General features: G+C 42.6%; 1 protein-coding gene across 2 annotated transcripts in view; it reads left to right on the plus strand.

The window, feature by feature from the left end:
• The first annotated feature begins 3,403 nt into the window (after positions 1-3,403).
• Positions 3,404-27,463, plus strand: part of B4GALNT4 (beta-1,4-N-acetyl-galactosaminyltransferase 4) — a 60,770-nt gene continuing 36,710 nt past the window's right edge. Inside the window, exons 1-8 of one of the 2 annotated variants that reach the window (XM_075837613.1) lie at positions 3,404-3,798; positions 4,625-4,865; positions 12,794-12,897; positions 12,984-13,076; positions 15,987-16,082; positions 16,171-16,261; positions 18,322-18,422; positions 20,587-20,654. In XM_075837613.1, coding sequence (XP_075693728.1) covers positions 4,715-4,865; positions 12,794-12,897; positions 12,984-13,076; positions 15,987-16,082; positions 16,171-16,261; positions 18,322-18,422; positions 20,587-20,654 — 704 coding nt within the window. In that variant the 5' untranslated portion in view covers positions 3,404-3,798; positions 4,625-4,714. The remainder of the gene's footprint in view (positions 3,799-4,624; positions 4,866-12,793; positions 12,898-12,983; positions 13,077-15,986; positions 16,083-16,170; positions 16,262-18,321; positions 18,423-20,586; positions 20,655-27,463) is intronic. The other variant, XM_075837612.1, reaches the window with a different exon arrangement.

Raw genomic sequence — 27,463 nt, forward strand, 5'->3', positions numbered from 1 at the left:
CATCATAGTTATGTACGATGCTAGGAGTCCGTGCCTCGCTGCAGGACAACTGTCCCGTACTGTAATCATGTTTTCAGTACGGGACAGTAGTTCCACGCAGAGGCAGGGACTCCTAGCGTCGTACATAACTATGATGCTAGGAGCCCGGCTCCCTGCAGTGTGTTCGGTCCAGGACTTGCGGCCGAAATATGTTCCGTCCATTACGGACGTAACATGCTCGTGTGAATCCAGCCTAATTCCCTGCAGCCAAGTATATCAGTGTGCAAAAATGTCACCTGACCTCTGCAACAGACTTCAACCCTAGGTTTTTTTGAGAAGTTTAGCCTAGCCATTATTCCTTAACTTGGAAATTTTTGAATGAATTATTTTGAAAACTACTTGTCAGGGATAAGACAAGCTCTCTTTGTGCCCAAGGCAGGGGTTTCAGAATGTGAGCCTCCCCCCATCCTCATTCTCTGAAGTTCAGATTAGATGTCAGATAGTTATTAATTTATTGCCTGTGTGTCCCCACCCCTCCCCACCAAACACTAGCATTTTAATTTATCATTTTAATTATTCCTCATTTGCCTCCACTCCGCTCATTCACACTTCCTTATATAGTAACCATAATAATTCTGTTTTTCATTGAAAAAAACTGAGCCAATACATTTAAATGGTTTTAGTCACATTTCCATTTTCATTAAGGCTATGTAAACATTTGAAAGGCAAACATTTTTTTTTTTATATATAAAAAAGTGTATCAGTGTGTTTTGTGTAACTTTATAAATACTTTTTGTTAAAAATAATTTTTACTTTTTTAGACACAGCTGCTCTGTATTCTCTATACAGAGCAGCTGTATCTAGCGCTAAGACCTGAATACGTCAGGTCCGCGGGACTGACGGCTTCAGTGACAGAGGGTCGACACATGAATTATGAACTTAGATGTGATAGATTACAGGTGGATCCTGCATGTCAGAGACACGCAGGACCAGCCGACACTGTCAAAATACGGCCCGTAAAATGATGGCTTGTCAAAAGAAGTGCAGGACACTTCTTGGGACGTTTTTGGAGGCGTTTTCTCATAGACTCTATTGAAAAAAGCTCCAAAAACGGCCGTAAAAAACGCTGCGAAAAACGTACCCTTAGGGTATGTTCACACGATTAACAAAATACGTCTGAAAATACGGGAAAACAGCTCCTGATTTTCAGAAGTTTTTTGAGCAACTCGCGTTTTTCGCTGCATTTTTTACGGCCGTTTTTGGAGCTGTTTTCAATAGAGTCTATGAGAAAACGGCTCAAAAAACGTCCTAAGAAGTGACCTGCACTTCTTTTGACGAGCCATATTTTGACAGCGCCGCGTAAAATGACAGCTCGTCTGCACAGAACATCGTAAGACCCATTGCAAGTAATGGGCAGATGTTTGCTGACGTATTGGAGCCGTCTTTTCAGGCGTAATTCGAGGCGTAAAACGCCTCCATTATGTCTGAAAAGAGGTCGTGTGCACATACCCTTACTAAGAAAATATAGCATAGATATAGCAGCCATTCAGGTCATTTCAGAACCTGGAAAACAAATACTACAATCTGCTTTTTCTGTGCACTAGTTCTCATAAATATGCCAAATGTATTACGTGTTTAAGGCTGGATTCACACACAGCGTTTTGCTGCGTTTTTCATGGTGCTTTTAATGGCATTTTTTGTGGCATTTTTTTCATGCAGCTTTAAGCGCGGCCAGATGTTAGATTAAAGTCTATAGTAAAATATCAAATGCACTACACACAACTGCGTTTTGGTTTGTGGCGTTTTTTTAGGCAATTTTGTGGTCATAGACGTTTTTTCCAAACGTAGCATGCTCTGGGTATGGCGTTTTTTCAGGCGTTTTTCCCATAGTCCTCTTTTTAGGACTTTAAAAACGCCAGAAAATAAGCATCTACAAAATGACACCAAATGAAAAACGACGATTTGTAAAGTGCCATAAATTTTTTTAAGACATTCTCTATTGTTTGACGCAAAATATTGGTGTAAACATATATGTCAGCCAACAGGTGGCATAAAGAAATATTTTTAACACGTCCAGCCATTTGCACCAAATATATTATGCAGCACGCGCAATTTGGGAAAGTGCAATTTGCGTCATTTTCACAGACAACCAATTATCTGGCACAAGGCCTGAAGCTAACCAAGGACCACCCATAGTATGCCGTCTGCTGTCCTCCAGGCTACAGTAGAGCCTGAAATAACTGGCGACACAGCTGGATCTCATGTGATACGTAGTCATATGGGGTGAGCAAAATTCATCTTTCTGCCTGACTCTCAGGTGGAGAAGAAGTTCTGGATGGCCCTGTTAACCCTTTTTAGTCTTTTAGGAAGAGCAGGATAAAGAGAAAAAATTAAAAAATAGTATGGGGATCCAGCTTTTGGCTGTGCAATATAAGGATGAACTTGTGAATTTGTCTCTATTAAAATGGGTTGTCCAGGATTGGATAAGAGGGTTTGTTTTCTTTTGTTTTAAGAAAAAAAAACAAAAAACAGCGCCACTCTTGTGTGTAGGCTGTGTCTGGTATTGCAGCGCTTTTCTGTTCAAGTGAATAAAGGTGAGCTGCAATACCAGACACAACCATTGGACAAGAGTAGCGCTGTATTTGGAAGAAGAAAAGAGTTAAACCATTTTTCTTATCCTGGACAACCCCTCTAACTATGGATCGTTGTTTCTCTGGCAGAATGGCATTGTAAGCATCAGGGCTGGGGCACACATGGCACTACCAGTTCTTGCTTTTTGCACTAGTTTGTATAAATCTCCCATATTTTCTGATTTTGCGATCAACCACATATAAATGCAATGCCACTGTTTTATTAACCCTTCTCAATCACATGTAGATCCATTCAGATTCTACACATCATTATTATTTTACATCATCCCTCATTCTCCATGCACACTCCATATAAATGATGGTTTTATGTCCAAAGTACACAATACTGCATCCTGCTTCAGCTCTTAGCATCACTGCAAACCACAAAGGCTCTTCTCATCCACTCAGAACCTACCATCTAATCAAATGGGGGAATATTTTGTCATGTCATTTAAACTTAAACTCAATTAAGCCCTTTATTAATTTTAACCCCCAGCACTTAAGTTGGAATCAATTTTTAAATTTCAGAGTTCACCGCTTTCAATAATACTGCACAGATTACAACCTATTTAAAAAGGCAACATATTCTGGTCCACCCCGTTTACGGAATGGTTTATCCCGCAAGGTGTGCGCGCGTTGGCGTGGAGATGGACGCCGGGTGCAACCTACCCCTATGCGGTCCCGTTAACCTGGGCATCTGATTGGGCGGCATCCACATCGCAGACGTTTCATTGGATAGAGCGTGCCAGTGTTTAGAGTGGTCCCGTTTCATGCTTGGTTGCTCTGCAGCGGTGATGCTCTGTAGAGGAGACAGAGAAAGAAGGAGAGAGACAGCAGGAGAGCAAAGAGACAGCCTGGGGCTGAGGCTTGAAGGGAAATCTACTTGACAGGCGTGAGACGAGAAGAGCTCAGGACGAGTCAATTCAGTTATCTGACAAGAAGCTACCCTGACGGGAATAAAGAGACAGCTGCCAATGAGTGAAGAGAGAATGCAAAGAAAAATAGACAGTCGGTAGTAGGAATAAAGAGACTTCCCGGTATTAAGAAGACCTGTGGAATGAGAAGGACTCCTGCAGTGCAAAGTAATCATGTGAACAGCGCAAAAAGACGCGTGAAGGACACCCAGACAGTGATTGACCATCCCCGGGAGATCTCGGTGAGAGGAGGGGGTGACCTTAGACTGGGCCTGGTGAGCAGAGTAATAATGCATCACATGAGTGACAGTGAGGATGATAGAGAAGCATGTGAGTGCTGGGATCACAGGTCTATTTGCCTCTGAGCATAGACTGGCACTGGAGGGTGTCAGTGCCGCGGCATGTCTCCTGCTAGGAGGAGGAGGAGGAGAGCGGCACCTCACTGGTGTCTGGATAGTGTCACAGACAGACTGATGACTGGCTGGGTGTAGATGGGGGCTTATTGTTACTATATATGACTGTGTTTGCATTTGCTGCCCAATATAATTTTGTATTTTATTTTTTAGAAAAATGATACAATATATTTTCTGATGAGCCCAGGATTCTTGCAAATACAAATGTTTCATTGTAACTACGACTGTGCCTTCTCACAATTCGGCCAATAAACTTTTCCTAATGGCTGATCACATCCAGTTGTTTTGGTGGCACTCATTACCGATCACATTGTATGATCTCTCAATGCCAGCTCTATAATGATACTAGTATTTTCTAAAATCCTGTGGATATAATATTGATTGAAGATTAGCACTTAAGAGTCTCGCTATAGTGGGACCCACATAGGTCTCGATGCCATGCTTGCCCGAAGACAGACCTCTAGCTTGGTCATCGAGCTTGTAGAAATGAGTGCAACAAGTGCCATGGAAAGAAGGGATGTGTCGTGTGGGTGCCACATGTAGGTCTATGTATTCTTTCTTTATGCTGTGTGGATTACGTTGTTTGTTTATGTATTTTATGTTGTATTTTATGTTGGGTAAATATTTGTATAGAAATGATACATGTTCTTGTGATGCCACCTGACTATTTCTCCACTAATATTGACAGACTGCCCCCTTTGGCTTGATGTGCTCAGTAAGTGTGTGAGGGAGGCCAGCCCGCGGCCCCTCCGCTGCGCCTGGTGATGGTGCCGTCAGGATGCCTTGGTTGCCAGTGAAGAAGATCCGTAGGCAATTTAAACTGCTGCTCTTGTTGGTGCTACTAACCTCCGCTGTCTGGGTCACCTACCTACATATCAGTCTCGCAAGGCAGGGCAAAACCCTTCGGCTGCCCTTCGTGTACAGTAGAGGTAAATGTCTTTGAATATTCTTATTTGTCACTCTTTACCTAAATTATAACTTCGTGCTACTCAGATAATATATTTTGCAACAAAGGAGCAGTTGCTTGTTATAAACATGCATGTATGTGCAGATGTAGCTGAGCCGAATGTGTTATTTATAAGGACCTCATATGCTGCCCTTTGTAAACCGCACAGCTAACACTCAGCTCTGCTACATCTGTAATATGTATTCCTTTTTTATTTGTATAGTGCCGACATACTTTCCAGCACTACAGACAGTTTGAATGATCCCGTACATAGCAGGCATCTGTTTCTTGAGAAAATCTTCACTCACAAAAATGAAAGATTGGGATTTCTGTTCCTTTTGGCAGAGGTCTTGATGGGAGGAGCCCTGTAATTAGGGATCTCAGTGGCTTGTTATTACATTAACTCTCGGGATTGACTTGGCGAGCCCCTTCGTTCCCCTCCCTTAGCTGTTACTATGACTCAAGCATGATACTTCCAGCTGGCAGGAGAAAAGGGGCAGGGAGGAGGTGAAGTTGTGGGATCCCCTCACTGACATGGGTGTGAGCGTGCCCAGGAGAGACCCGCGGCACTGTACACATATCTGGCTGAGAGACTATTGTGGCACTGGGAGTCGTGATCTGGTCCTTCATTAAAGTGATGATGATTTTGTAGATCCCATTAGTTACAGGAGACCTAATCCTTATGACCTGTACACCGTGCTCTTCATCCAGAGATAAGCGTAGTCATCGTGTTCTGTATATGTTCATCAGCTTCTATATGATTCCCATCTTGACCTGCTGCGACTTGTATTTTAACAAACATGAAATTCCCTGTGTGCTCTTGTGTGCAGTCTTTTAATATTCTTTCCAGCTATTTCTGAGACATGTTGGTCTCCTTTACAAGTAAAATGCTGCCACTAATGTCAGCCATTCCAATGCCCATACAGGTTGTCACCCACCTTTCCACAGCCCTTGGCACATATGTCACCCACCTGTCCACAGCCCATGGCACATATGTCACCCACCTGTCCACAGCCCTTGGCACATATGTCACCCACCTGTCCACAGCCCTTGGCACATATGTCACCCACCTGTCCACAGCCCATGGCACATATGTCACCCACCTGTCCACAGCAATGGCGCATACATTTTCTTAGCTATGCAGAATTTTATTCCCCCTACTCCATGTCTCCTTTAAGGGACATTTTCACTTTAGTGCTGACGTTCTGTTCGTGAACTGGGAAGATCAGGATGAACAGTGCTAAAGGGTCTGCTCAGATAGGGGTTTCTGTTCTGCAGTACATGTATTTGTAGGCAATAAAATAGTTTGTAGCAAATGTGTGACTATCATCAGCAAGCGCTACTGCATCCATGCCTGCGGTGTATGGGGGCACCAGGGTTAACTCTTTAAAGGAGTTTTTCCCCTTTAAGGAGTTTTTTTTCTTTTGGCGCTATTGCTTACAAAGGCAGCAGCCACGGGGAACTAAATCAGGACTTGGAGGTATCATTGGAAGATTAAATGATTTCATTGTATAACTGGTGAATATTCCAGACCAAGATACTTCTTGATGAACGGCTCCAGCGCAAAGCTTTAATTTCCTAATATAGACTGTTGTTATTGAGGGAACATGTACGTAGAAGAACCCTGTGAACAAGATCATTACTTGTGGACTTTTTGAAAAGTAGAATAAAAGGCCAACTCTATAAAGAAGCAAAACATTCAATTTTACAGCACTGCAGAAGGATGTGAGTTACACTCCGGGCAGATTAGACTTCGAGGTGTTAAATTTGGATTTACTCTGCAAGTAGTAACTTGTTTTACTTTAGAACAAAGGAAAAAGATCTAGGTCTATGTATACTTGGTGTTGGGAGACGTTCAGTGACTTGTTACTCCTCTTTTAGAAGTCATTGGTTTCATGGTTTCTGGTTTAGGTTTTCAAACTGGGACTGGAGGAGTTTTCGATGAAAGACTTCCATTCAGAGCAGTCTCTATTTAGTCTGGGCACGCTCACAGTCTCTCAGAGTGCCAGGAAGAGCCCGCCTATGTGTTTAGGATGCTTCATTAACTACCTCTTTGCTGAACTATTTTGTATACTGTGTATTTTGTTTGAAGTATATAATGTGTCCTACCTAACATGTAACTTAGTAGCCAGTCATAAAACCTACAGGTACCCTACAAATGGTTCTCCCACTGTGTGAGACACATATTGTTAATGAATAACCCAGAATTGGACAACTTTATTTGTAGTTTGAGTCATTTTAGATATTTAATGGGTCTTCTTGATGAACGGCTCCAGCGCAAAGCTTTAATTTCCTAATATAGACTGTTGTAATTACGTTATTGAGGGAACATGTACGTAGAAGAACCCTGTGAACAAGATCTTTCCTTGTGGGCTAATATTGTATTCTAGGAAATTAGACAAAGACCAGGGATGATTGTTTTCAGTGCAGGATAGAATTTCTTTTCAGAATAAATTTCTTCTTACATAACTAATGTTATTTAACCCTTTAAGGAGAGCCCACTGTCTTTTTGACAGCCAGCGGCGCAGTTCTTCAGTCTGCAGCGATGTGTTTTGGCGTACCTGCTTTAAAGGGTGCCCATGGGTCAGAGACAATCGGGGACCCCGAGGAGAAACTAGAAGCTGTTTATAATGTCAACTGTCTTCTGTTTTCCAGCCTACATAGCTCTCAAAAGACCCAGCATGGACCAGATCAGCGCTTCCCATGATTAGTGTTAAGGCAGGGGGGTTCCTATGGTTGCCCCAGTTACAGTAGAAAACAAGAAAAATGATAGTGTGAATGTCCCCCAGAGGTCTTTTGACCTCGCGGGGGTCATATTATGTAACAAAAATCGATACATAAAAAAAAAATTAATATAAAATAAAGTACAAATAAAGGAAGAAAAAACATACACATTGCCCAGGCCAACTCAAACCGGTGTTATAGCCGCCCCCGTTCACCAGGGAACATATTTTAATACAACGGTCCTGCCCAAAAGTTTTGACACTGACACAAATTTTGTTTTTCACAAAGTTTGCTGCTTTAGTATTTTTAGATCTTTTAGTTAGAGGTTTCTGTGGTTACTGAAGTACAATTCTAAGCATTTCATAAGTTTTTAAACTTTTATTAACAAACACATCAAGTTTATTCAAAGACTAAATATTTACAGTGTTGACCCTTCTTTTTCATGACTTCTGCACTTCGCCCTGGCATGCTGGATATCAGCTTCGGGGCCAAATCCTGACTTATGGCAGCCCATTCTTACCTAATCAGTGCTAGGAGGTTATCACAATTTCTGTGTTTTTGTTTGTCCACCTGCTTTTTGAGGAATGACCACAGGTTCTCAATGGGATTGAGATCTGGGGAGTTTCCCAGCCATGATCCAAAATATCAATGTTTTGTTCACCGAGCCACTTAGGGCCTGTTCAGTTGACTGCGCTATTGATGCCGTCAAAAACAACGGAACCCTGTCACAACGGTGACAAATGGAAACCTTTAGCAAAGTTTCAGTCACCATTGAGATCAATGGTGAAGCAAACGGAAGCTAAGGTTTTCGTTGGCCTTTCCGTTGAGGGGTTAACCCGACGGAAACCTCAGACGGAACCCCTCAATGTAAGGGCAACGTTGATGTGAACACAGCCTTAGTTATCACTTTTGCCTTGTGACATGGTGCTTCATCGTGCTGGAAAATCCGAATTACTCCTGGATCGTTGGAAGAAGTTGCTCTTGGAGGATTTTCTTTATTCATGGAAGTGTTCTTAGCAAAATTGTGAGTGAGCCCACTCCCTTGGATAAAAAGCAACTCCACACAAGGATGTTTTACTGTTGGAATGACACAGGACTCATGGTAACGCTCAGCTTTTCTTCTCCAGACAATCATTCTTCCAGATGTCCCAAACAGTCTGTAGGGGGCTTCATCAGAGAAAAGAACTTTACCCCTGTCCTCTGCAGTCAAATCCCTGTACTTTCTGCAAAATGTCAGTCGGTCCTTGATGTTTTTCTTGGAGAGAAGTGGCTTCTTTGCTGTCCTTCATAACACCAGACCTTTTCCTCACTGTACGTGCAGATACACTGACACCTGCTGCCATTCCTGAGCATGCTCTGTACTGCTGTTGAACCGATCCCGTAGCTATATCCCCTTTAGGAGACGGTCCTGGAACTTTCTGGAGTTTCTTGGGCACCCTAAAGCCTTCTTTACAGCAATTGAACCTTCTTGAAGTTCTTAATGATCCGATAAATGGTTGATTTAGGGGCAATTTTACAAGCAGCAATGTCCTTGCCAGTAAAGCCCTTTTGATGCAAAGCAATGACTGCACGTGTCTCCTTGGAGGTAACCATGGTTAACAGAGGACTATGATTTCAAGCACCATCCCCCATTTAAAGCAACCAGTTTGCTCTTCTAATTCAATCTGCATGACAGAGTAATATCAGCCGCCTTGTCCTCGTTAACGCTTTCTCCTGAGTTATCAAGAAGATCACAGAAATGATGTTAGAAGGTCATTATGTGGCAGGGCTGAAATGCAGTGGAAATGGGGTTTTGGTGATTCCGTTAATTTTGATGCCAAGTAATGACTTTGCAACTCTTTTACCATTCATCTCATCACTCTTCATAACAATCTAGAGGTAATGCAAATTGCCAGTAAAAAAAATGAAACTGAAAACCCAAATTTGTGTCAGTCTCAAAACTTTTTGCCAGGACTGTTTTAATGCTAATTTGCAAATGTAAAGAATAAAGAACTAGAAATTGGGAAAAAAAAAAAAGTTGTTTTTTACTTTTTGTACACTTTACCCCTAATAAAAAAAATATTTATCTAAAAAACGATATTAATAAACGCCCTATTGGTAGTACTGTAATAATAGGACATTTGAAGTAATAAAATACTGTATTGACCCCTGCTTTGACGTCTGTAATATTTACAATGTAAGGAGCTGAATGTGGACTGTATTTCAGCATGGTGATTGACAGCTCTGGTCTTAGGTGCTGCTGCATAATCCTGTGCTGGCAGATCAGTGAATACTATACTTTCACCATCTTGCGCTGCTATGTTTGCATATATCTCTAAACTTAGTAACACAAGATACTCACAAGTAAGGAGTTAAAGTAGGATCAAGCTTATCCCCCTCTGTCAACGGACAGCATACCTCCCAACTTTCTAGTATCCCAAAGAGGGACAACCGATGACGGCGATTTTTATTTTAAGACACACCAATAATCCCACCCGATCCCCGCCCATACTCACCCAGTTCAGCCCACAAAGTATCATGCTATGATAGTGCCTCCCACACAGTATAATGCCCCCTTAGGTGCCACCATACATAGATGCACCCATACATCATAAAGCTCACACAGATACCCCATACAGTATAATGATCACACCGATTCCCCCATGCAGTATAAATAAGGTGCTGTGCCTGGGGAGTCCTCAGCCTGCGGAGGAGCTCACTCTGCCCCTCCGCTCTGAACTAATGCTGAAGCAGGGAGCTGACTGTTCCCTGCTTCAGCATTGGATTCAACTGTATCTGCGTCCTGAGGACGCAAATACAGTTGATAGCGGGACGCCATCCAGAATCCGGTATTGTCCTGCTGAATCCGGGACGGTTGGGAGGTATGGGACAGCCATGGACATTTCATATGGTTACTAAACATAAATAACATTTGCATTTCCTGAAGCGGCTCTAGAGTGTGGAAACCATGCAGATTTGAAACACATTGGCGCATATTTACTAATAGCGGCGCACCACCAAGCAATATGCATTGCCATATTCCTAAATGCCCCATGCACACGGACGTGCTTTTGCAGCCGCAATTCCCCCGAAAATCCATGGGAGAACTGCGGTCACATTCATTCCTATGGGGCCATGCACACGACCGTGGTTTCCACGGTCCGTGCATGGCCCAGGAGCCCGGACCGCAGAAAGAACGGGGCATGTCTTTATTACGGCCGTGTTCTGCGGTCCAGGCTCATAGGAAATAATGGACGCGGCCATATGCACGACCCGTGATTTGCGGGCGGCTTGCGGGTGACACTCCGCTGCCGGCACACCCGAAAATCACGGCCATGCACATGGCTACGGTCGTGTGCATGAGGCGACACACGGAGCATGCCAATCAAATAATATGCAACAGCTACTGAGCTTACATGTAGAAAAGTGATGTAAATGGTAGTAAATAACTTACATAGTTTGAGATATTCCCCCATTTTCTAGACCCTTACAGAAAATTCATACGTATCAGAAAAAGCGTCATTGGAGGGTTTGATAAATATGGCGCTTACCAGGAGTCTTTAGAAAGTTTTTGTTTTTAACTCTAGGATTGCTAATGTTCATGGTACTAACAATTTGCAATATATATTTTTTTCTGTCTGGTTTCCATGAGAGATTTCCATGGACAGAGAGAGCAGTCTATAGATCGCTTGCTTTACCCTTTCTGACTCTTCATTGTCTGCTTGTGCTGTGTGTATTTAGGTTTGTGTCTTTATGATGCTGTGTTAGATGACTGCATACAGCCTTTTCAGACGCACATGTCCATCTATATGTGTATGTCTGTGAAAATGGTGTGTTAGCCAGGATCACACACAGATTCTGCTGCAGTTTTTGGATGTGTTTTTAGTCAAAGTCAGAAGTGAATCCAAAAAGAGAGGAAGGTATAAAGAAAAGACTTTATGCATCTCCTTTCTTTTGTGTCCACTCCTGTGTTAGGCAAAAAAAAAAATAGAGGCAAAAACTGTGTGTGTGATTTCTGGCCTTTTATGCAGAATTGTGGCATAACCAGACTTATGTTGTATTCACACGTGTCGGTTTATATTTTGAGTGTTTTTTTTTTTTTTTTTAGCAAAACTCAACTTGAATTACAGTCCCACTGGCATTGAGTTGCTCAGTAATGTAAGGCTAGTAGAGCATGAATATGAAAAAATAAATAAAAAAATATAGATATATATATTAATAATATATATATATTTTTTTAAAGTGCAGAAATAGTTAAAGTAACTGTCCAGTCCCTCTTAGTAATGCTGCGATTGTGCTGGTTTTTAGGCTCCAATTTTACTGAAAAATAAAAACAAAGGCCAGGGCCTAAAAGTACTTTTAAGCCGCTGACATTTTATGTAATGTCACCCTCTGCCCAGATTGTCTGTCTATAATTGTTTAGTTTTTTTTAAAGGACGCTTCGGCCAAAACTGAACTTTCCCATGTGCTCCATTATGGTATTCCATGTGTCAGTCTCTCACCTGTTATTTTTTTTGCTGTTTCTATCTCTATGTATCAGACAGGGATGTTGCTTAGCAGCAGTGTAAATCGGGCTCGGTGACACGCTTTCTCTACTTAAGTCTATGGAGATCTACGGGTCACCCATCACAGGCTTCAGCAGTTCCTGTACCACACTAGTTTTGTACAGGGGGGGGGGGGGGGGGTGGCAGAAACTTCTATCATCAGCCAACACTGATACTTAGACGGATTCCTGTCACACAGGTATAATGTAGAAGAATATAGTGCAGCCTCCCTGTCTGTGTACTTATGGTTTCTTAGCTTATTTAAGAGAATATAGAGAGGATGCTAACCTCAGCATGCAGAAATAGTGTGGACTTTAGCTGGTCATGTGATTCTGTGCTGAAACATCATGGGATTGATAGCAAAGCAGAGAGGAAGAGAAAGCTGGGGAAATCTAATAATCAAAATGGAGGCTTTTTTAAAGCACAGACAAGGCTTCAGTTCAAAAAGTAAGTACAGTATACATAAAAGAAGTGTAAAGTGTGGTATACAGACAGGTGGGGAATGCAGGCATGGAAAATTGTGTGTCCACTGGTGGTCTTCTTTAAGCTGTACACCTATTAGACAATCTGCAATCTTCTACTTTGCATTACATACTTTTTTTTTGTAGAGAGTTGTTTTGTTGCATTAGGTTAACCTTGCTCTAACCTTTTATTGTATGGCCAGATGGCGAAAGACTTGAAGGAACCGATCCTGCCCGAAAGACAGGGAAAGTTCAGTCCTCTCCTCCTCGCTCACAAGCAGGGGATTCTAGTGAGGAACTTCCTACGGTAAGAAATAGTGTTGGTTTCTTTCAGGGGAATGTGATGTTTGTGAGTGGTCAAGATGTCTTCAGCATTTTCATTCATCTATACAGATGGATGCCCTCGGATGGAAGAGAAGCCACCGATTGCACCCTAACCTAGAACAGGTGAACCTTACTGACACTGCTGTGCCCTGGGATGAGAAGGTAAGTGGTTTCATGTAATTCTCTTGAGTTGATATGATCAGTGCCGTAAAATGAAGCTGCAATCTCTGTGTGACCTAGTTTAATTCCCTGTATCCTTCCTTATTAAGACGGTAGGGCACCTTAGTGCAGTCAGACAAGTAGAGCGTTATGCTTTCAAGAACATTCCACCTAAATTACAAGTAAATATTCTGTCAAATTGTTTTAGTCCAATCTGTATCTGGGAAAGCCGGCTGACAGCCAATATGCATGCCATCAAAGGTGTTTTCGCTCAGTTTTCCTAAACTCCTGCCAAGCTATGCCTTAAAGGATTGTCTCCGCATATACATTGGGTGGCATATCAACTGGATATGAAACCAATGTCCGATTAGCGTGAGTCCGATCGCTGAAACCCCACCCGATTGCAAAACTCAAGGAAGCAGCATCGCTAGGAGCACGTCGTGCCTTCTCATGTAACTGTACGTGATGGTGATAGAGCGTGCTCAGAGACTGAGCCCGCGCCATCACCAGCAGGTGTCAGCTGTATATTACAGTTGACATCCCGCTGTAACGGCCAGGACCGGAGCTAGGCTACTATCCTGCCGATTAACCCCTCAAATGCAGCGATCAAGTGATCGCTGCATCTAGGTGGTTTCTAGCCTTTTGGCATCCCTGCGTCACTGTCACGGGATGCCGGTGCTTGCAACGGCAACCGAGGCCTAGCAATGGCCTCTTGTATGCCAAGCACGGAAGTATTTTAGGCCCTGCCCGGAGGCTTACATGGCTTAAAAGGCTTTCTATCAGGGCCAAAAAGATGGCGCAGGCTCAGAAGCTGAGCCTGCGCCATCATCCCCGGATGTCAGCTGTTCGTTACATATGGGGTCACTTATTTGGGGTTTCTACTGTACTCTGGTTCCCTTAGGGGCTTTGCAAACGCGGCATGGCACCTGTACACCAATACAGCAAAATCTGCACTCTAAAAGCCAAATGGCGCTCCTTCTATTTTAAGCTCTGCCATGTGCCAAACAGCAGTTTAGGGCCACACATGGGGTATTGCCGTACTGGGGAGAAATTGAGTAACAAATTGTGTGGTGTTTTTTTTCCTTTTACCTCTCGTGAAATTAAAAAAAATTGGGAGCTAATTCTACAAATTTTTGCCTAATTCTAATAAAATGTATGAAACACCTGTGGTGTCAAAATGCTCACTACACCCCTAGAAGAATGCCCTGAGAGGTGTAGTTTCCAAAATAGAGTCCCTTCTCAGGGGTTTTTACTGTACTGTTACCTCAGGGGCTCTGCAAAAGCGACATTGCGGCTAAAAACCAATCAAGCAAAGTTTGCATGCCAAGTAGCACTCCTGCCATTCTGAGCTCTGCCGTGTGTCCAAACAGAAGTTTATGACAACATATGAGGTATTGCCGTACTCGGAAGAAATTGCTTTAGAAATGTTGGGATGCTTTTTCTCCTTTATTCCTTGTGAAAATTGTACGTTTTTAAGACAAAAAGTAGATTTTCATCCTCACAGACTAATTACAATAAATTCAACAAAAAACCTGTGGGGTAAAAATGCTAACTATACCCCTAGAAAAATTTCCTGAGGGGCGTCGTTTCCAAAATGGGGTCACTTTTGGGGGTTTCCTGTGTTTTGGCACTACAAGACCTCTTCAAACCTGACATGGTGCCTAAAATATATTCTAAAAAAAGGAGGCCCCAAAATTCACTAGGTGCTCCTTTGCTTCTGAGGCCTGTGTTTCAGTCCATTACCACACTAGAGCCACATGTGAGATATTTCCAAAAACTGTAGAATCTGGGCAATAAATATTGAGTTGCATTTCTCTGGTAAATCTCTCTGTGTTACAGATTTTTTTTTTTATTACAAATAAATTTCAGCGAAAAAAATGAAATTTGTAAATTTCACCTCTACTTTGCTGTAATTCCTGTGAAACATCTGAAGGGTTAAAACACTTTCGGAATACTGTTTTGAACTGAACTGGTCCCTGAAAAAAAAAAACTTTGAAAATGTGAGAAATTGCTGCTAAAGTTCTAAGCCTTGTAACATCCTAGAAAAATAAAAGGACGTTCAAAAGACGATGCAAACATAAAGTGGACATATGGGAAATGTTAACTAGTAACTATTTTGGATGGTATTATTTTTGCAAATTCTCTCAAATTTTGGCGTTTTTCACAAATAAATACAGAATTTATCGACCACATTTTTTCACTAACATAAATTACAATATGTCACGAGAAAAAAATCTTGGAATCGCTTGGATTGGTAAAAGCATTCCAAAGTTATTACCACATAAAGTGACACATCACATCCTGGGGACTGTAACAATGGATAGAGAAATAGACTAAGGGCCCTTTTACACCGGCCGGCACGAGGCCAGTGCACCGAGCGCCGATCAACGAGACATCGTTGATCGGCGCTCCCTTGCTCCTGTCACACGGAGCTATGGATAGGGACGAGCGGTTGTTACTACGATCGCTCGTCCCCTACATTATTATCATATCGGCAGCGCGTCTCCTTGTTTACACGATAATCTTTTACTTTTTTTAAAACGATACGACCAGCAGATGATCGAGCGTTTCCTCATTCATCTTCTGATCGCTGCCCTTTTTACACACGGCAATTATCGGCAATGAGCGTTCTATTAACGCTCGTCTGCCCGTTAACCGTCATGTGTAAAACCCCCTTAACTCCCATTCCTTTCAGCTGCCATAAAGCGAGCACAGACAGTACAGGAAGGAAGTGTGTGCTTCCAATATAGCCACCCCAGGAAAGTTTTTAAAAATAAAAAATGAATAGCTACATTTCAAAAATTGAAAAAAAACGACACACTTTAATTCTAATCTACAGACTAAAATCTAACAATGTAAGCTAAAATTAACTACATGAGACATCTCTTTAACGAAATTCTTTTTCTCTTTAAGTACAAGGGCAAAGTCAATCTTCATGTATTTGAGGACTGGTGTGGTGGATCAGTGCTGCACCTCAAAACAAACCTACATTTTCCCCTGTATCCGCACGTAAGTATTTTCACTTTTATTTTTTTAAACATTACTTCTCTTCTCACCTTCCTTTCTTTTAGCACTTGGTGTTTTTTCTCTCTTCTAGACTCGCACCACAGTCACTAAACTAGCTGTGTCACCCAAGTGGAAGAATTACGGACTAAGGATATTTGGGTACATACACCCTTATAAGGATGGTGGGTGTACCCTATGATATATTTCCATTAGCCTTCACAGTTATATCACCTCTTCTCTTACACATTGCACAATGGTATTGTTTTCTGGGATCTTTACTTTGGTGCTGTATTTGACACAATTGACATAACCTGCCTCTTATCTATATGCCTCTGACACTGTCCTATCAGCATGAAGCTGCTTCACACCGTGTGAGAGACTGAGCCTGGAGGGAAGGGGATCACTTCAAACAGCCATATCTCTGGCTGTGGACCATCTAGAGCAGCGATTCTGATGGCATTTGAAAGTTGAGATTCTAATCTTTCATATAACATCATGATTGCAGTTCTAGAAGCTGTACACTATATGATCACGCTGTGTTGCTGGGCAGGGAAGGGGAATAAACTATGCTGATTGGACAGCGTCATACAGAAAACATTACACCGCCCAGAGTAAAAAGAAAGAGTCACCTCCTATTTGGCTATTATAGCCACATTAGCATATTTAGAAAAATTCTCATAACTTTGCAAATAATAAACGTTTTTGAAAACAAATCACACTGTAGCATAGCGCCTATTAGATTAGTTAGGAGATAGGGAGTTAATAAACTGGTGACAGATCCTCTTTAAAGGAGACCCTCCAAAAGGACAATATTGAAAGCCCGATCAGAGTGTTCTCCACATAGGATACCGGAATCCTGATATATCCTTAGTACTTCGGTCATTTTCTACAAATCTAGGCCACAATAGTCCTGTGGGTCTCATGACAGCAATTTCAGTTTTCAGCTCTTAGTTGGCTGAATTTGCATGGATTAAAATTTTGATCTATTTTATTATCCACAGTCTAACCGCCCCGACAGCAGTAATATTATGGACATTGATGGATTGGGATTTTGATCTACATCATTAAACCCTATAATAGTGCAGCCCGTCAGCCCCTGGGGGATCCAAAAGTTTTGACAGATGGCAGTGGTAATTGTATAGCAGGATCTTCTTGGGGCACAAATTGATTAAAAGGAGAAAAACTGCAGTTAGTGAACACTATGGGCTTCATATAGCCCCTTTAGAAGGTTTTCTGGGAATATAGAGCATGTGCAGTGCTGCAAATAATAGATTTTCTGTCCAGTCAATCAGGACCATGACGCAAGAGAGGCATTGTTTCCTTAGGCCGGGTTCATACGTAGCGTAAACACTGCAGATTTTACGCAACGGATTTCATTGTGAAAAATCGACAGCGTAATACAGTAGCAGCAAATCTCATCTACACACTACGTAAAAAAATGCAGAAAATACGTTCATAAATTGACCTGCGGTGTGTGGTGTTTTTTTTTAGTCCGCAGCATGTCAATTTATGTAGTGGAATCGCTGTTATTTTGTTGCGGGTTTTCAATGAGGAGGTGAAACCCACAACAAAGAGCAGACGCTGCGATTTTTGCAGCAGAACAGCTGCGATCCACGTCGAAAATCGCAATTCATAGAAAATTGCATCCAGCCTGACCTCCATGGATGATGTTTCGTCCCACGTGACTTCTGCAGCCAATCACGGGCTACAGCGGTCACATGGGAGGAAACTTCATCCCCAGGAGACCAGGCTGCAGGACGTCAGAGGGACACGTCGACATGATTACCAGTAAGAATTTATTTATTTTTTTCTACCTGCTTTTTTCCCCAACGGACATTCCGGCAGAAAAACTGCACCACAATTTGGTGCGTTTTTCGGACGGAATTCCTTGTGGCGTCCGGGGCGGATACGCGGTGTACTTTTACGCAGTGTATCCGCCCTGTGTGAACATACCATACTGTGTGAATGTCCCTGCATTGCCTATGTCTGTTCTACACAGATGGGATTTGTTAAGGACTCTAAAATGATTCATCCAGGCTTTCCATGTGATTCTGCTGTAAGCACATGTAAGCATTGCCTCCCCTCAGCAGGGGAGCTGAATATATACAGAAGGTTTTATCGGTAAGTTGCAGGATATTCTCCGTAATATAATCCTGGGTTGGACTCTCATACAGACACGGTCATATTCCACTTTGTACACATCCGTTGTTCTTGTCTCAGTTACTTCTTTTGTCTTCTGCAGGAGACTTTCAGTTTGCTGTAGCCTCAGAAGATAACTCTGAGTTTTGGCTGGGCACAGAGGAGAGCCCGTCCAGTGCCCAATTGATCGCTTATGTAGGGAGGGTGAGTGCTATATTCTATATTATCAAACCCCAAGCAAATATTTATTTAACAAATGTTCCTTACAAGTAAGCTGCCCAGTAAAGAATATTGCATTTATAACCCATTTAGGCCTCATGCACACGACCGTGCAGTATTTTCTGTCAGTAATTCCTGCACGGACGGGTCGGGGGGTGTCACCCGCATTTGCAGACCGTGCTCACATTAAAAAGTATAGGCGCGCGGTCCGTAAATGCAAAAAGAGAACATGTCATTTTTTGCGGGTTATTTCTACGTCCCAGACACGCCTTCCCCCTGTAAATATATGGTAAGGTGTCTGTTGCTGATAGAAATCAGTATTTTATCAGTAATTTCAGATAAAAATTACGGTTGTGTGCATGAGGCCTTATACAATTCTAAAACATCTAGTCAGATAAAATGGCTGCTCCTTTTACTTAATCTTCTGCTTTTCTACCTAACAATACTGTACTGTATGTAGATTTGCTATCGGTGGTTGGAAAAGTAGCAGCGATTCTTTAAAGGAACACTCCAGACAAAACGTACACTGTGAAGTTCTCCCACCGTGCGGCAGTAAAAGTAAATCTCCTCCACTGTGTTATACCTAGTGGGTGGGGCATGACACAGTGATCAGGTCGTCGCTCATGCACTGCCCTCTCTGGGCTCTAACTGGACATAGCCCAGGGTATATATTTTGAGTGTTCTATATGTTGCCTTTTAACGTTATGTTAGTTGCTGCAAAATATGTTGTACTTATACAGTATATACCCTGATGTAAAAGTCTCATGTTATATTTTCCACCAGTTTAGAAAGGGGTATATCTGATTAAAGTTTCTATTTAAGCTGTAACCCCTTCCTGCACAATGTTGTAAATGTATGGCTCTATGAGTAGCATGTGTCAGCTGTAATATACCATGGCAGCCTGGCCTTCATGCATGCCATTGGCTACGCCTAGTAGGTCCTGCCTAAGGGAGGACTTAATAGGCTGCATGTCAGTGTAAGGCCAGGATCACACACGCAGTTTTTGGTGCTTTTTTTTTAACCAAACACAGGAGTGGACACAAAATAAAGAAGATGCATTTTTTCTTTATACCTTTCCTTCTATCTGGATCCAGTTCTGAAGTTGGTTTGGAAAAAAACACCAAAAAACTGCATCAAAATTGCATGTGTAATCCTGGCCTAACCCTGACAGGCATAATTTACTGCGATTCAGGAGTATTTCAATGTATTATAGTAGGGATAGGAAATAGTAAAATTGATGTCCCCTAGTGCGTAGCGACCCGTACAATAAAATAAGCAGGTTATTTATACTGCAGGGTGAATAATGTAACGTAAAAAAAACTCAAATTGCTGGTTTATGTTTATTCCCCCTTTCCCAGGGATAAAATTGATAAAAGCTAATAAGTTCTATGTACCCTAAAATGATGCCAATGAAAACTACAGCTTATTCAGCCCTCGTAAAGCTACGCTGACGGAAAAATGTGGCGAAATACAATCAAATTATTAAAAGGAAATGCTTTTTGTGAGCAATAAAACGATACAAATTTGACATTGCTGTAATTGTAATGACCTGTAAAATAAAGTAACACGTCCGTTATAGCACACGGCAAACAGCATAAAAAAATAGATTAAATGGAATTTGTTTTTTTTCCATCACCACCCCAAAAAAAAAAGTTATTCAATACATACAAAAGGTGCCATTAAAAATTGCTTGACTGAGAAAAAAAGTATGTTAAAAATGTTCTTCCCCCTCCCCTATATCACCCTGTCACCAGTTGTGAGGCTAAAAACTGCTGACAGGTTCCCTTTAACACTGGAGTAATCCGTCATTGTATATGTAGCTGTAATTGGTGTAGGACATGGCAGGGATTTATCCAGAGAGTTCATATGATTGCATTTCATAGAGTAAGCCAATGAATATCTTATGAAATGGGATTCCTCACAACAGGCTTGCTGTGCTTTTTGCTATAGCCTTTCGCTGGAACAACACAATTAATTTTAATGAAGAAATGCATTTTGTAAACCTGTGACTTCACAGCCGGCCTTGCTCATGCTAATAATGTTGCCACGTGATTAAGCATAGTATGCCTTCGCATTGCACTTGTAGACAAAGAACAGTTTGTCTGCCGTCTCCGAGAATCTTAATGTGACTCTTTCTTGCATACCTCAGGTTGGCTCTGAATGGACAGCTCCGGGGGAATTTACAAAATTTAGCTCTCAGGTTTCTAAACCTTTCAGGTAAGGGATAATCCCACATCTATTCACATTGTTCTACTCGAATGATCCAGCTGTATAACAAATTGATATAAATGAGAATGTTTGTTGTATTTGCCTTTGCTGAACCTTATCTATTGCATTTTATAAAATTGTATTGCCTTAATGTTTGAATTTATGACCATGGAAGGTTTCTATAAATCAGAATTATGTCACAAACGTTGAATGTGTATCGGGCTTTTAGGATCAGACCTATACAAGGCCAAGACTAAAAATGTATTCGCCAGCAGCAACACATTTTAGGGCGGGGAAATACAACCTGTCCATGCATCTGAATGGCCATCATGTAATGCTGCATTTACCATGCAGTGGCCTCTGAAAGGGAAAAGAGCAGCCAGATCCTTCAGTGGTAAAGTCAGCTGTTTGCCAGGGTCTCGGGTTCACAGGAGGCCTCCTCCCCGCACAATACTCACAGCAGGCCTCCTCCCCCCACACTGGTCACAGCAGGCCCCCTCCGCGCACACTGGTCACAGCAGGCCCCCTCCGCGCACACTGGTCACAGCAGGCCCCCTCCGCGCACACTGGTCACAGCAGGCCCCCTCCGCGCACACTGGTCACAGCAGGCCCCCTCCCCGCACACTGGTCACAGCAGGCCCCCTCCGCGCACACTGGTCACAGCAGGCCCCCTCCGCGCACACTGGTCACAGCAGGCCCCCTCCGCGCACACTGGTCACAGCAGGCCCCCTCCGCGCACACTGGTCACAGCAGGCCCCCTCCGCGCACACTGGTCACAGCAGTCCTCCTCCCCGCACACTGGTCACAGCAGGCCCCCTCCGCGCACACTGGTCACAGCAGGCCCCCTCCGCGCACACTGGTCACAGCAGGCCCCCTCCGCGCACACTGGTCACAGCAGGCCCCCTCCGCGCACACTGGTCACAGCAGTCCTCCTCCCCACACAAGTCCGTTTCCCTCTCCCTTCAGTAGTAGATATAGCAGCCCTAACCCCCTCTCTTCAGTAGCCGTCACAGCAAAAGTAAGTCGTCCCCCCTGCAGTAGTAGTCAAAAGAGAATCTCCTCTCCTTTTTTATTTTATTTTGTATTTTTTCTAAAATACTAAAGTCACAGTAGATATTTCCCAACCCCATTGACTCCCCTCCAGCACGCTCTTGTGCTTTGATCTGCAGGAGCCAGTGCTGACTTCTGCAGGGAAGGATGGAGCTGAATGCTGTTGATACCCATTCAGCCCAGATTTATTATACTGTTCTGACATCTTTAACTCTGTGTCCCCTGATGAGTTCTGCAAAAAACACTTGGATGGAAGCGTAGAAGAGACATTCCAGGGTATCATTAGGGTAAGGGCAGGTTCCGGATCGGGTCACCCTTATAGGGGTGGTAGCTCGTTATAGACATCTGGGACACCATCATCACCTCATTAGGGCATAGCAGGGACAGTGGATGCATCCTCACACCACGTGGATTACCATTAGGAGTTACCTGAGCCCTTTGCTGGATTACCAGTAGGAGTCACCTGAGCCCTTTGCTGGATTACCAGTAGGAGTTATTTTAGCCCTTGCTGGGTTGTACATAGTGGGAGAACGTTTGGTAGGGCCATACCATTTTTTATATACCTGCATGTTACGGGTCTGATGTCACATTATGGGTCCAGTATTATTATTGACTTGAGATATATTATTGGTTTTGTTCTTCTCTTTTGAAAGAGATTCTTTGTGGATTATTATATCTACTCTTTTGTTCTTTCACATGTGCCACATATTAGAAAAGGATTAGTAAAAGTTATGTTTTAATATTGGTCACCTTTGCTGTTAGAAATTAGATTTTTTGGGTTATTGCAGTTAATTTATACCTCATTATTTGGGATATACTGCATCATTTGCTGCTATCTCGGGCTGTCAACCGGGTTTTTGCCAGCTTTGTTTATGAATTATAGCATCTAACACTGTACAATCTAGTCAAGGATCTTGTCCAATTCCATGTATTAGTTTCCATCTCCTAACTATTAGACTAAGGCCAGACATAGAGTTTTCTGCTGCAGATTTCACCCTTTCCATTGCGATGAAAATCTGCAGCATTTCTGCAACAGAATGGACATGCTGCAGATCTGAAGATCTTCTACATATCCGCGATGTCTGAGCATACCCTTAACATCCAGGCTTTTTCCTGAAATGTCATGAAATGAGTGTCTTGAAAGTGTATGTACTGGGTCTATAGTCTGTACTGGGATTATGTATGAACATTGTTATTTCTTGGTATCTATAACGTAGTTTTTAAAATGTTATAATAAACTAGAGGAAAAACTATAAAAAAGGTCCAGGCTTATATACGTATACCTGGGAGCAAGTGAATTGTGTAGTAGTGTCTTGATACATATGTTGCAATAAAGCAACTGGCTAGTCATGTCCTTTTATAGGGGTTTTCCCATAATCCATATTTATCACCTATCTACAGAATAGGTGATAAATATATGATCGGTGCGGTATGACCGCTGTGACCCCCACTGATCAGTAGCGGTAGTGTGCATGCACGGCCACCTCTTCATTCATTTCTATGGGGCTGCAGAAGATGGCGCTCGGCAGCCCCATATAAATAAATTGAAGTGATGGTCGAGCATGCGCACTAACGCTCTATTCCTATGGGGCTCCCAGGAACAGCAAGGTAAGCTTGTGATCGGTGGAGGTCCCAGTGGTCATACCCCACCGTTCAGATATTTATCACCTATCCTGTGGATAGGTGGTAAATATTGAACATGGGAAAACCCTTTTAAGGGTAGGAACACACAACATAAACACTGCGGATTTTCCGCAACTGATTAATTGCGGAAAATCTGCAGCGTATTACAGTAGCAGCAGTGTGGTTGAGATTTCAACAAATTTCGTACCCACACTGTGGTAAATATCCGCCGAAATGTCCGCACATAAATTGACCTGTGGTGCGGTTACTCCAACAGCAGCATGTCAATTAATTCTGCGGATACGCAACTCTTCTACTGCAGGTTTACCCATTGAATTCAATGGGGTGCCTAAACCCGCAACAAAGCAGTGTGTGTCGCGATATTTGTGACGGAATCACAGCGATTGTTCCGCAAAAATCGCAAGTACATTAAAAAAAATATATACTTACCCAGAGTTCCCTCCTTCTTCTACAGTCCGGCCTCCCTGGATGATGTTGCGGGCTATGTGACCCCCACGACCAGATATATCCTGAGGATAGGCCATCAATTTTACATTACCGAATAACCTGGTAAATGGGAAACTCTGTCACAATTTTCAGTTATTGTTGTGCCGTTCTGTATACTTTGATGTATACGTTGATGCACATTAAAGCAGAGCTAGACAAATTGGCTTCCTTGGTGGCCAGGCAAGTAAAACTTAGACCTTAGGGGTGCACAACCTGTTCTCAGTCAACTCTGCAGTAGAGGTGCCGCAAAAGGTCCACACCTTGAATAATCTTTCATCAATCTATCTCTATTACAATTATATGGTACTGTTATTAGATTACTTGATGTAATCACTGTATTTTGGTATTATTTCAGCACGGTATGATGGTATTCGCTTGTGTGGCACTGCTACCTAGTCACTGTAAAGTATATTATTTTTGCACTGTACAGCATTGTTAAACAACTATATTGAAGTGTCATTTGGCCAACATAGGGCACTGTTATTTGGGCACCATCCTTTATAGCACTTACAATTAGACATTTGTTAATCTGGTTTATTGTACACTGTATGATACACCAATAGAAGGTAACGAACAGGGCACCGTCCAACCTAAGGCCGCCCCATGGCTCCACATTTCTAAGGTTAAATGGCTACCTAGCGAGATAGCTGGTTGGCTCTGGAGAAATCGGCGGCGATGTGTCTTTGATAATAAAGGAGGACTTTGTCTTTTATAGCCACAGACACACATACTAAACAAGAATATAGTTGTTTTAACTACTCCTCATTTCTAAATAGGCGACACATTAGAAAATAAGGGCATCTCTTGTCAATTGAATTTATTGCTGCTAATATATGTCATAACAATTATTGAATTTATATATATTTTATGTTGTCAGTTCCGCAATAAGAATCTATTCAGCAAATGTTTGTGCATTCTCAATATCTGTTTAACCAGCTAAGTGTAATTCTATGATAATCTGCATTGGCATAATACTGTTCAGTCCTGTGTAGACCAGCTGCCAGTGTTTAGGTTTCCTCTTCGGTTTTCTTCGCCCAGATATGCTGTTGTTGCCCCTCTCTGCCCAGGCGCTCCTCTAGCAGCAGGACGCGCTCTGCTAAGGCATAATGTCGGAGATGTGAATGGCATGCCGACTGAATGACATTTCCACATCATTGAGCAGCATTTCTGCCTCTTGACTGCGTGGTGTAAACTTTTCGAGTTTCTTGTCTAGTGCTGTCAGGGCTTCCCCCAGGGCATATAGCCGGTCCTCTAATGGATGCCAGCGTTCTCTAACCCCTTCCGGGGTTATGGAATCAACATTCACATATTCTGCAGATGTTGTAGTAAGCGACATGGAATTCATGCTCCATGTCTCAAAATCGCTGGGCTGTATTGGCACCATTCGTGTGAAAGGGTTTATATCTATTGTGCCAAATGACACCATGGGGATTACACTAATGCCGACTGTACCTAGTGTTAGAGAAGCAACATTCACTGCCCCCGTTTCCAGGCATTTGACTGGCAGAGACGCCACGTGCCAGTCAAATCCTGTGATACTAAAGTTTATTGAATGGAAAGCTGTAGATCCTGCGCCAATTTCATTCAGCGTCTGTGAGTTGCTCCTTACCGAAGAGACACGTAGCAATTCCATGGGCACCAGACCAAAGTCTTCTGTCCCTATATCATTTGTTCTCATGAACTCTATGTCTGAAGAGGGAGCATCGCGTGACAGCGGGTATTTTCCATCCGTGTCCACCTCAGGCTCTATCCCCTCTGCATCCAATATGAAAGAATCGCTGTTTCTCAAGCTGTGGCTAGAAGTTTCCGTATCTGTAGACGCTGCTCTTAATGTGGATAAATCACTGTAATTTCTTTTACTGCTGATCTTGACGTAATCTTCCTCTGTATTGCTGTCATATGTCATTTGCTCCCATGATTCTTCACTCTGTGTTAAATCACTTAGTTCCCGGTCAATGCTGTCAGTGTCTTCCTCTCTGGAGGACTGTTGAGATTTGGCAGCTTGATTTAAAAAGTCACTAGAAACTAATGTTGCACCAGAATCATCCTGCGTTCCGCACTCTGCATCCAGTATGAAGGTCTTACAAGTTTCTTGGTTAAAAACAGCTGCAGCCCTTTGTTCAGTGTCAATGTGATCACTGTTCACTATTAGGGAGTCATTTTGTTCCAAAATATTTCTTGCTATGCCCAGCTCAATCCGGTTTTCTTCACGTTTCCAAAATTCATGGTCCACACCAATCTTCTTGTTGATGTCGTCTTCTATAATATCCATCTCTTTTTCCCCACATCCTTCACGTAGAACTAGCGAGTTGCTGCAGAGGTTTAACACTTCCATTGCCTTGTCCGTCCCGGTGTATGCAGCGGTGGTCAGGCCATCCAACTCCATAAATGATGAGACAATAGCCTCGATGCCAATCGCCAAGCAGTCTGCGCCCTCTGCCACAGAAAGGCAAGCTATGCAGTACCTCTGTGATGCCTGGCCCCCTCCCTGCACTTCTTAATATCCCCATGACTCTTCCAGACGGTCTCCATTGTCCTTGTCCAGGTATTACTTTCAATCAGAAAATCCTCTTAGCTTTATGTGAGTCATACAGATAGTGTCTGAGGGTGACACATGTATAAACGTATTCTTAAGTCCTGTAAGACACTATCCGGGCTTCCCTAAATGATGTACGTACTAAATTATGAACATATGTTTTTATCCATGTTTGTGATTTTATACAGAATACCCAAACTATTTTGAGCTTTTTATAAGCTGTGTTGTGGTGAAGTCTTTTATTAGGATCCAAAGTCATTATATTGCAAATTCTTTTGTAAAACTTCGTAACGTCTTCACAAGGCAGATGGAGGATGAAGTTAGTGTAAGGAGTTATCTTCAGATCCGAGGGCCTTTTTCAGGCTTCTGAAATAAGAATTTAAAGGGGTTTTCCATCTGATAAAAATTGATGGCCTATCCTCAGGAGGTCATCAATAGCTGATGGGTCGGGGCACGACTCCCGGGACCCACACCGATCAGCTGTTTTGAAGGGGCCAAAGCGCTCGGAGCGAGTGCTGCTTCCCCTTCATTTGTTCTTGCTCACTGTGAATGTTTGACATATATTTAGTGGCGATTCACAGGGTTTTAGTGAATATCTCAATTCCACGTAAAACAACACATCTGGAGCAATGTAGTAATACATTTATAACTGGGTGTTACTATTCCCCTTGTCAATGGGGTGTGTCCCTGCGCACCCGGACACTGTTTAATCAGCAATGACCGTGTGAGGCGGTAATGACACACCCTATTGAGAAGTGGATTGGTGACACACAGTTGTCTATTTATTCATACATTTACAGGAGGAATAACAAAGGAACGGCACAATGCAAAACAGATATTTCTGTAAAGCTGACAGGTTCAAGCTTTCTATTATTTCTTTAAAGGCTGTGTAAACTTTTGAAGTAAATCTTCTATGTATCCTGTATACATAGAAGCTGTATCTCAAAAAGTAAAAAAGCTTTTTCCAATAAAAACCAATGCAAAAGTAATCTAAAATGAAATATAACTGTAATGGCCGGAAGGAGGTGAAGGGAAGTGAGCCCTAATCTACCCACCGCCCTGTCCCTGCCTACTTGCAACGACTCGCCCTAGGCGACGAAGT

Source organism: Rhinoderma darwinii, chromosome 9, assembly GCF_050947455.1.
Source record: "Rhinoderma darwinii isolate aRhiDar2 chromosome 9, aRhiDar2.hap1, whole genome shotgun sequence".
Taxonomy (NCBI): Eukaryota; Metazoa; Chordata; class Amphibia; order Anura; family Rhinodermatidae; genus Rhinoderma; species Rhinoderma darwinii.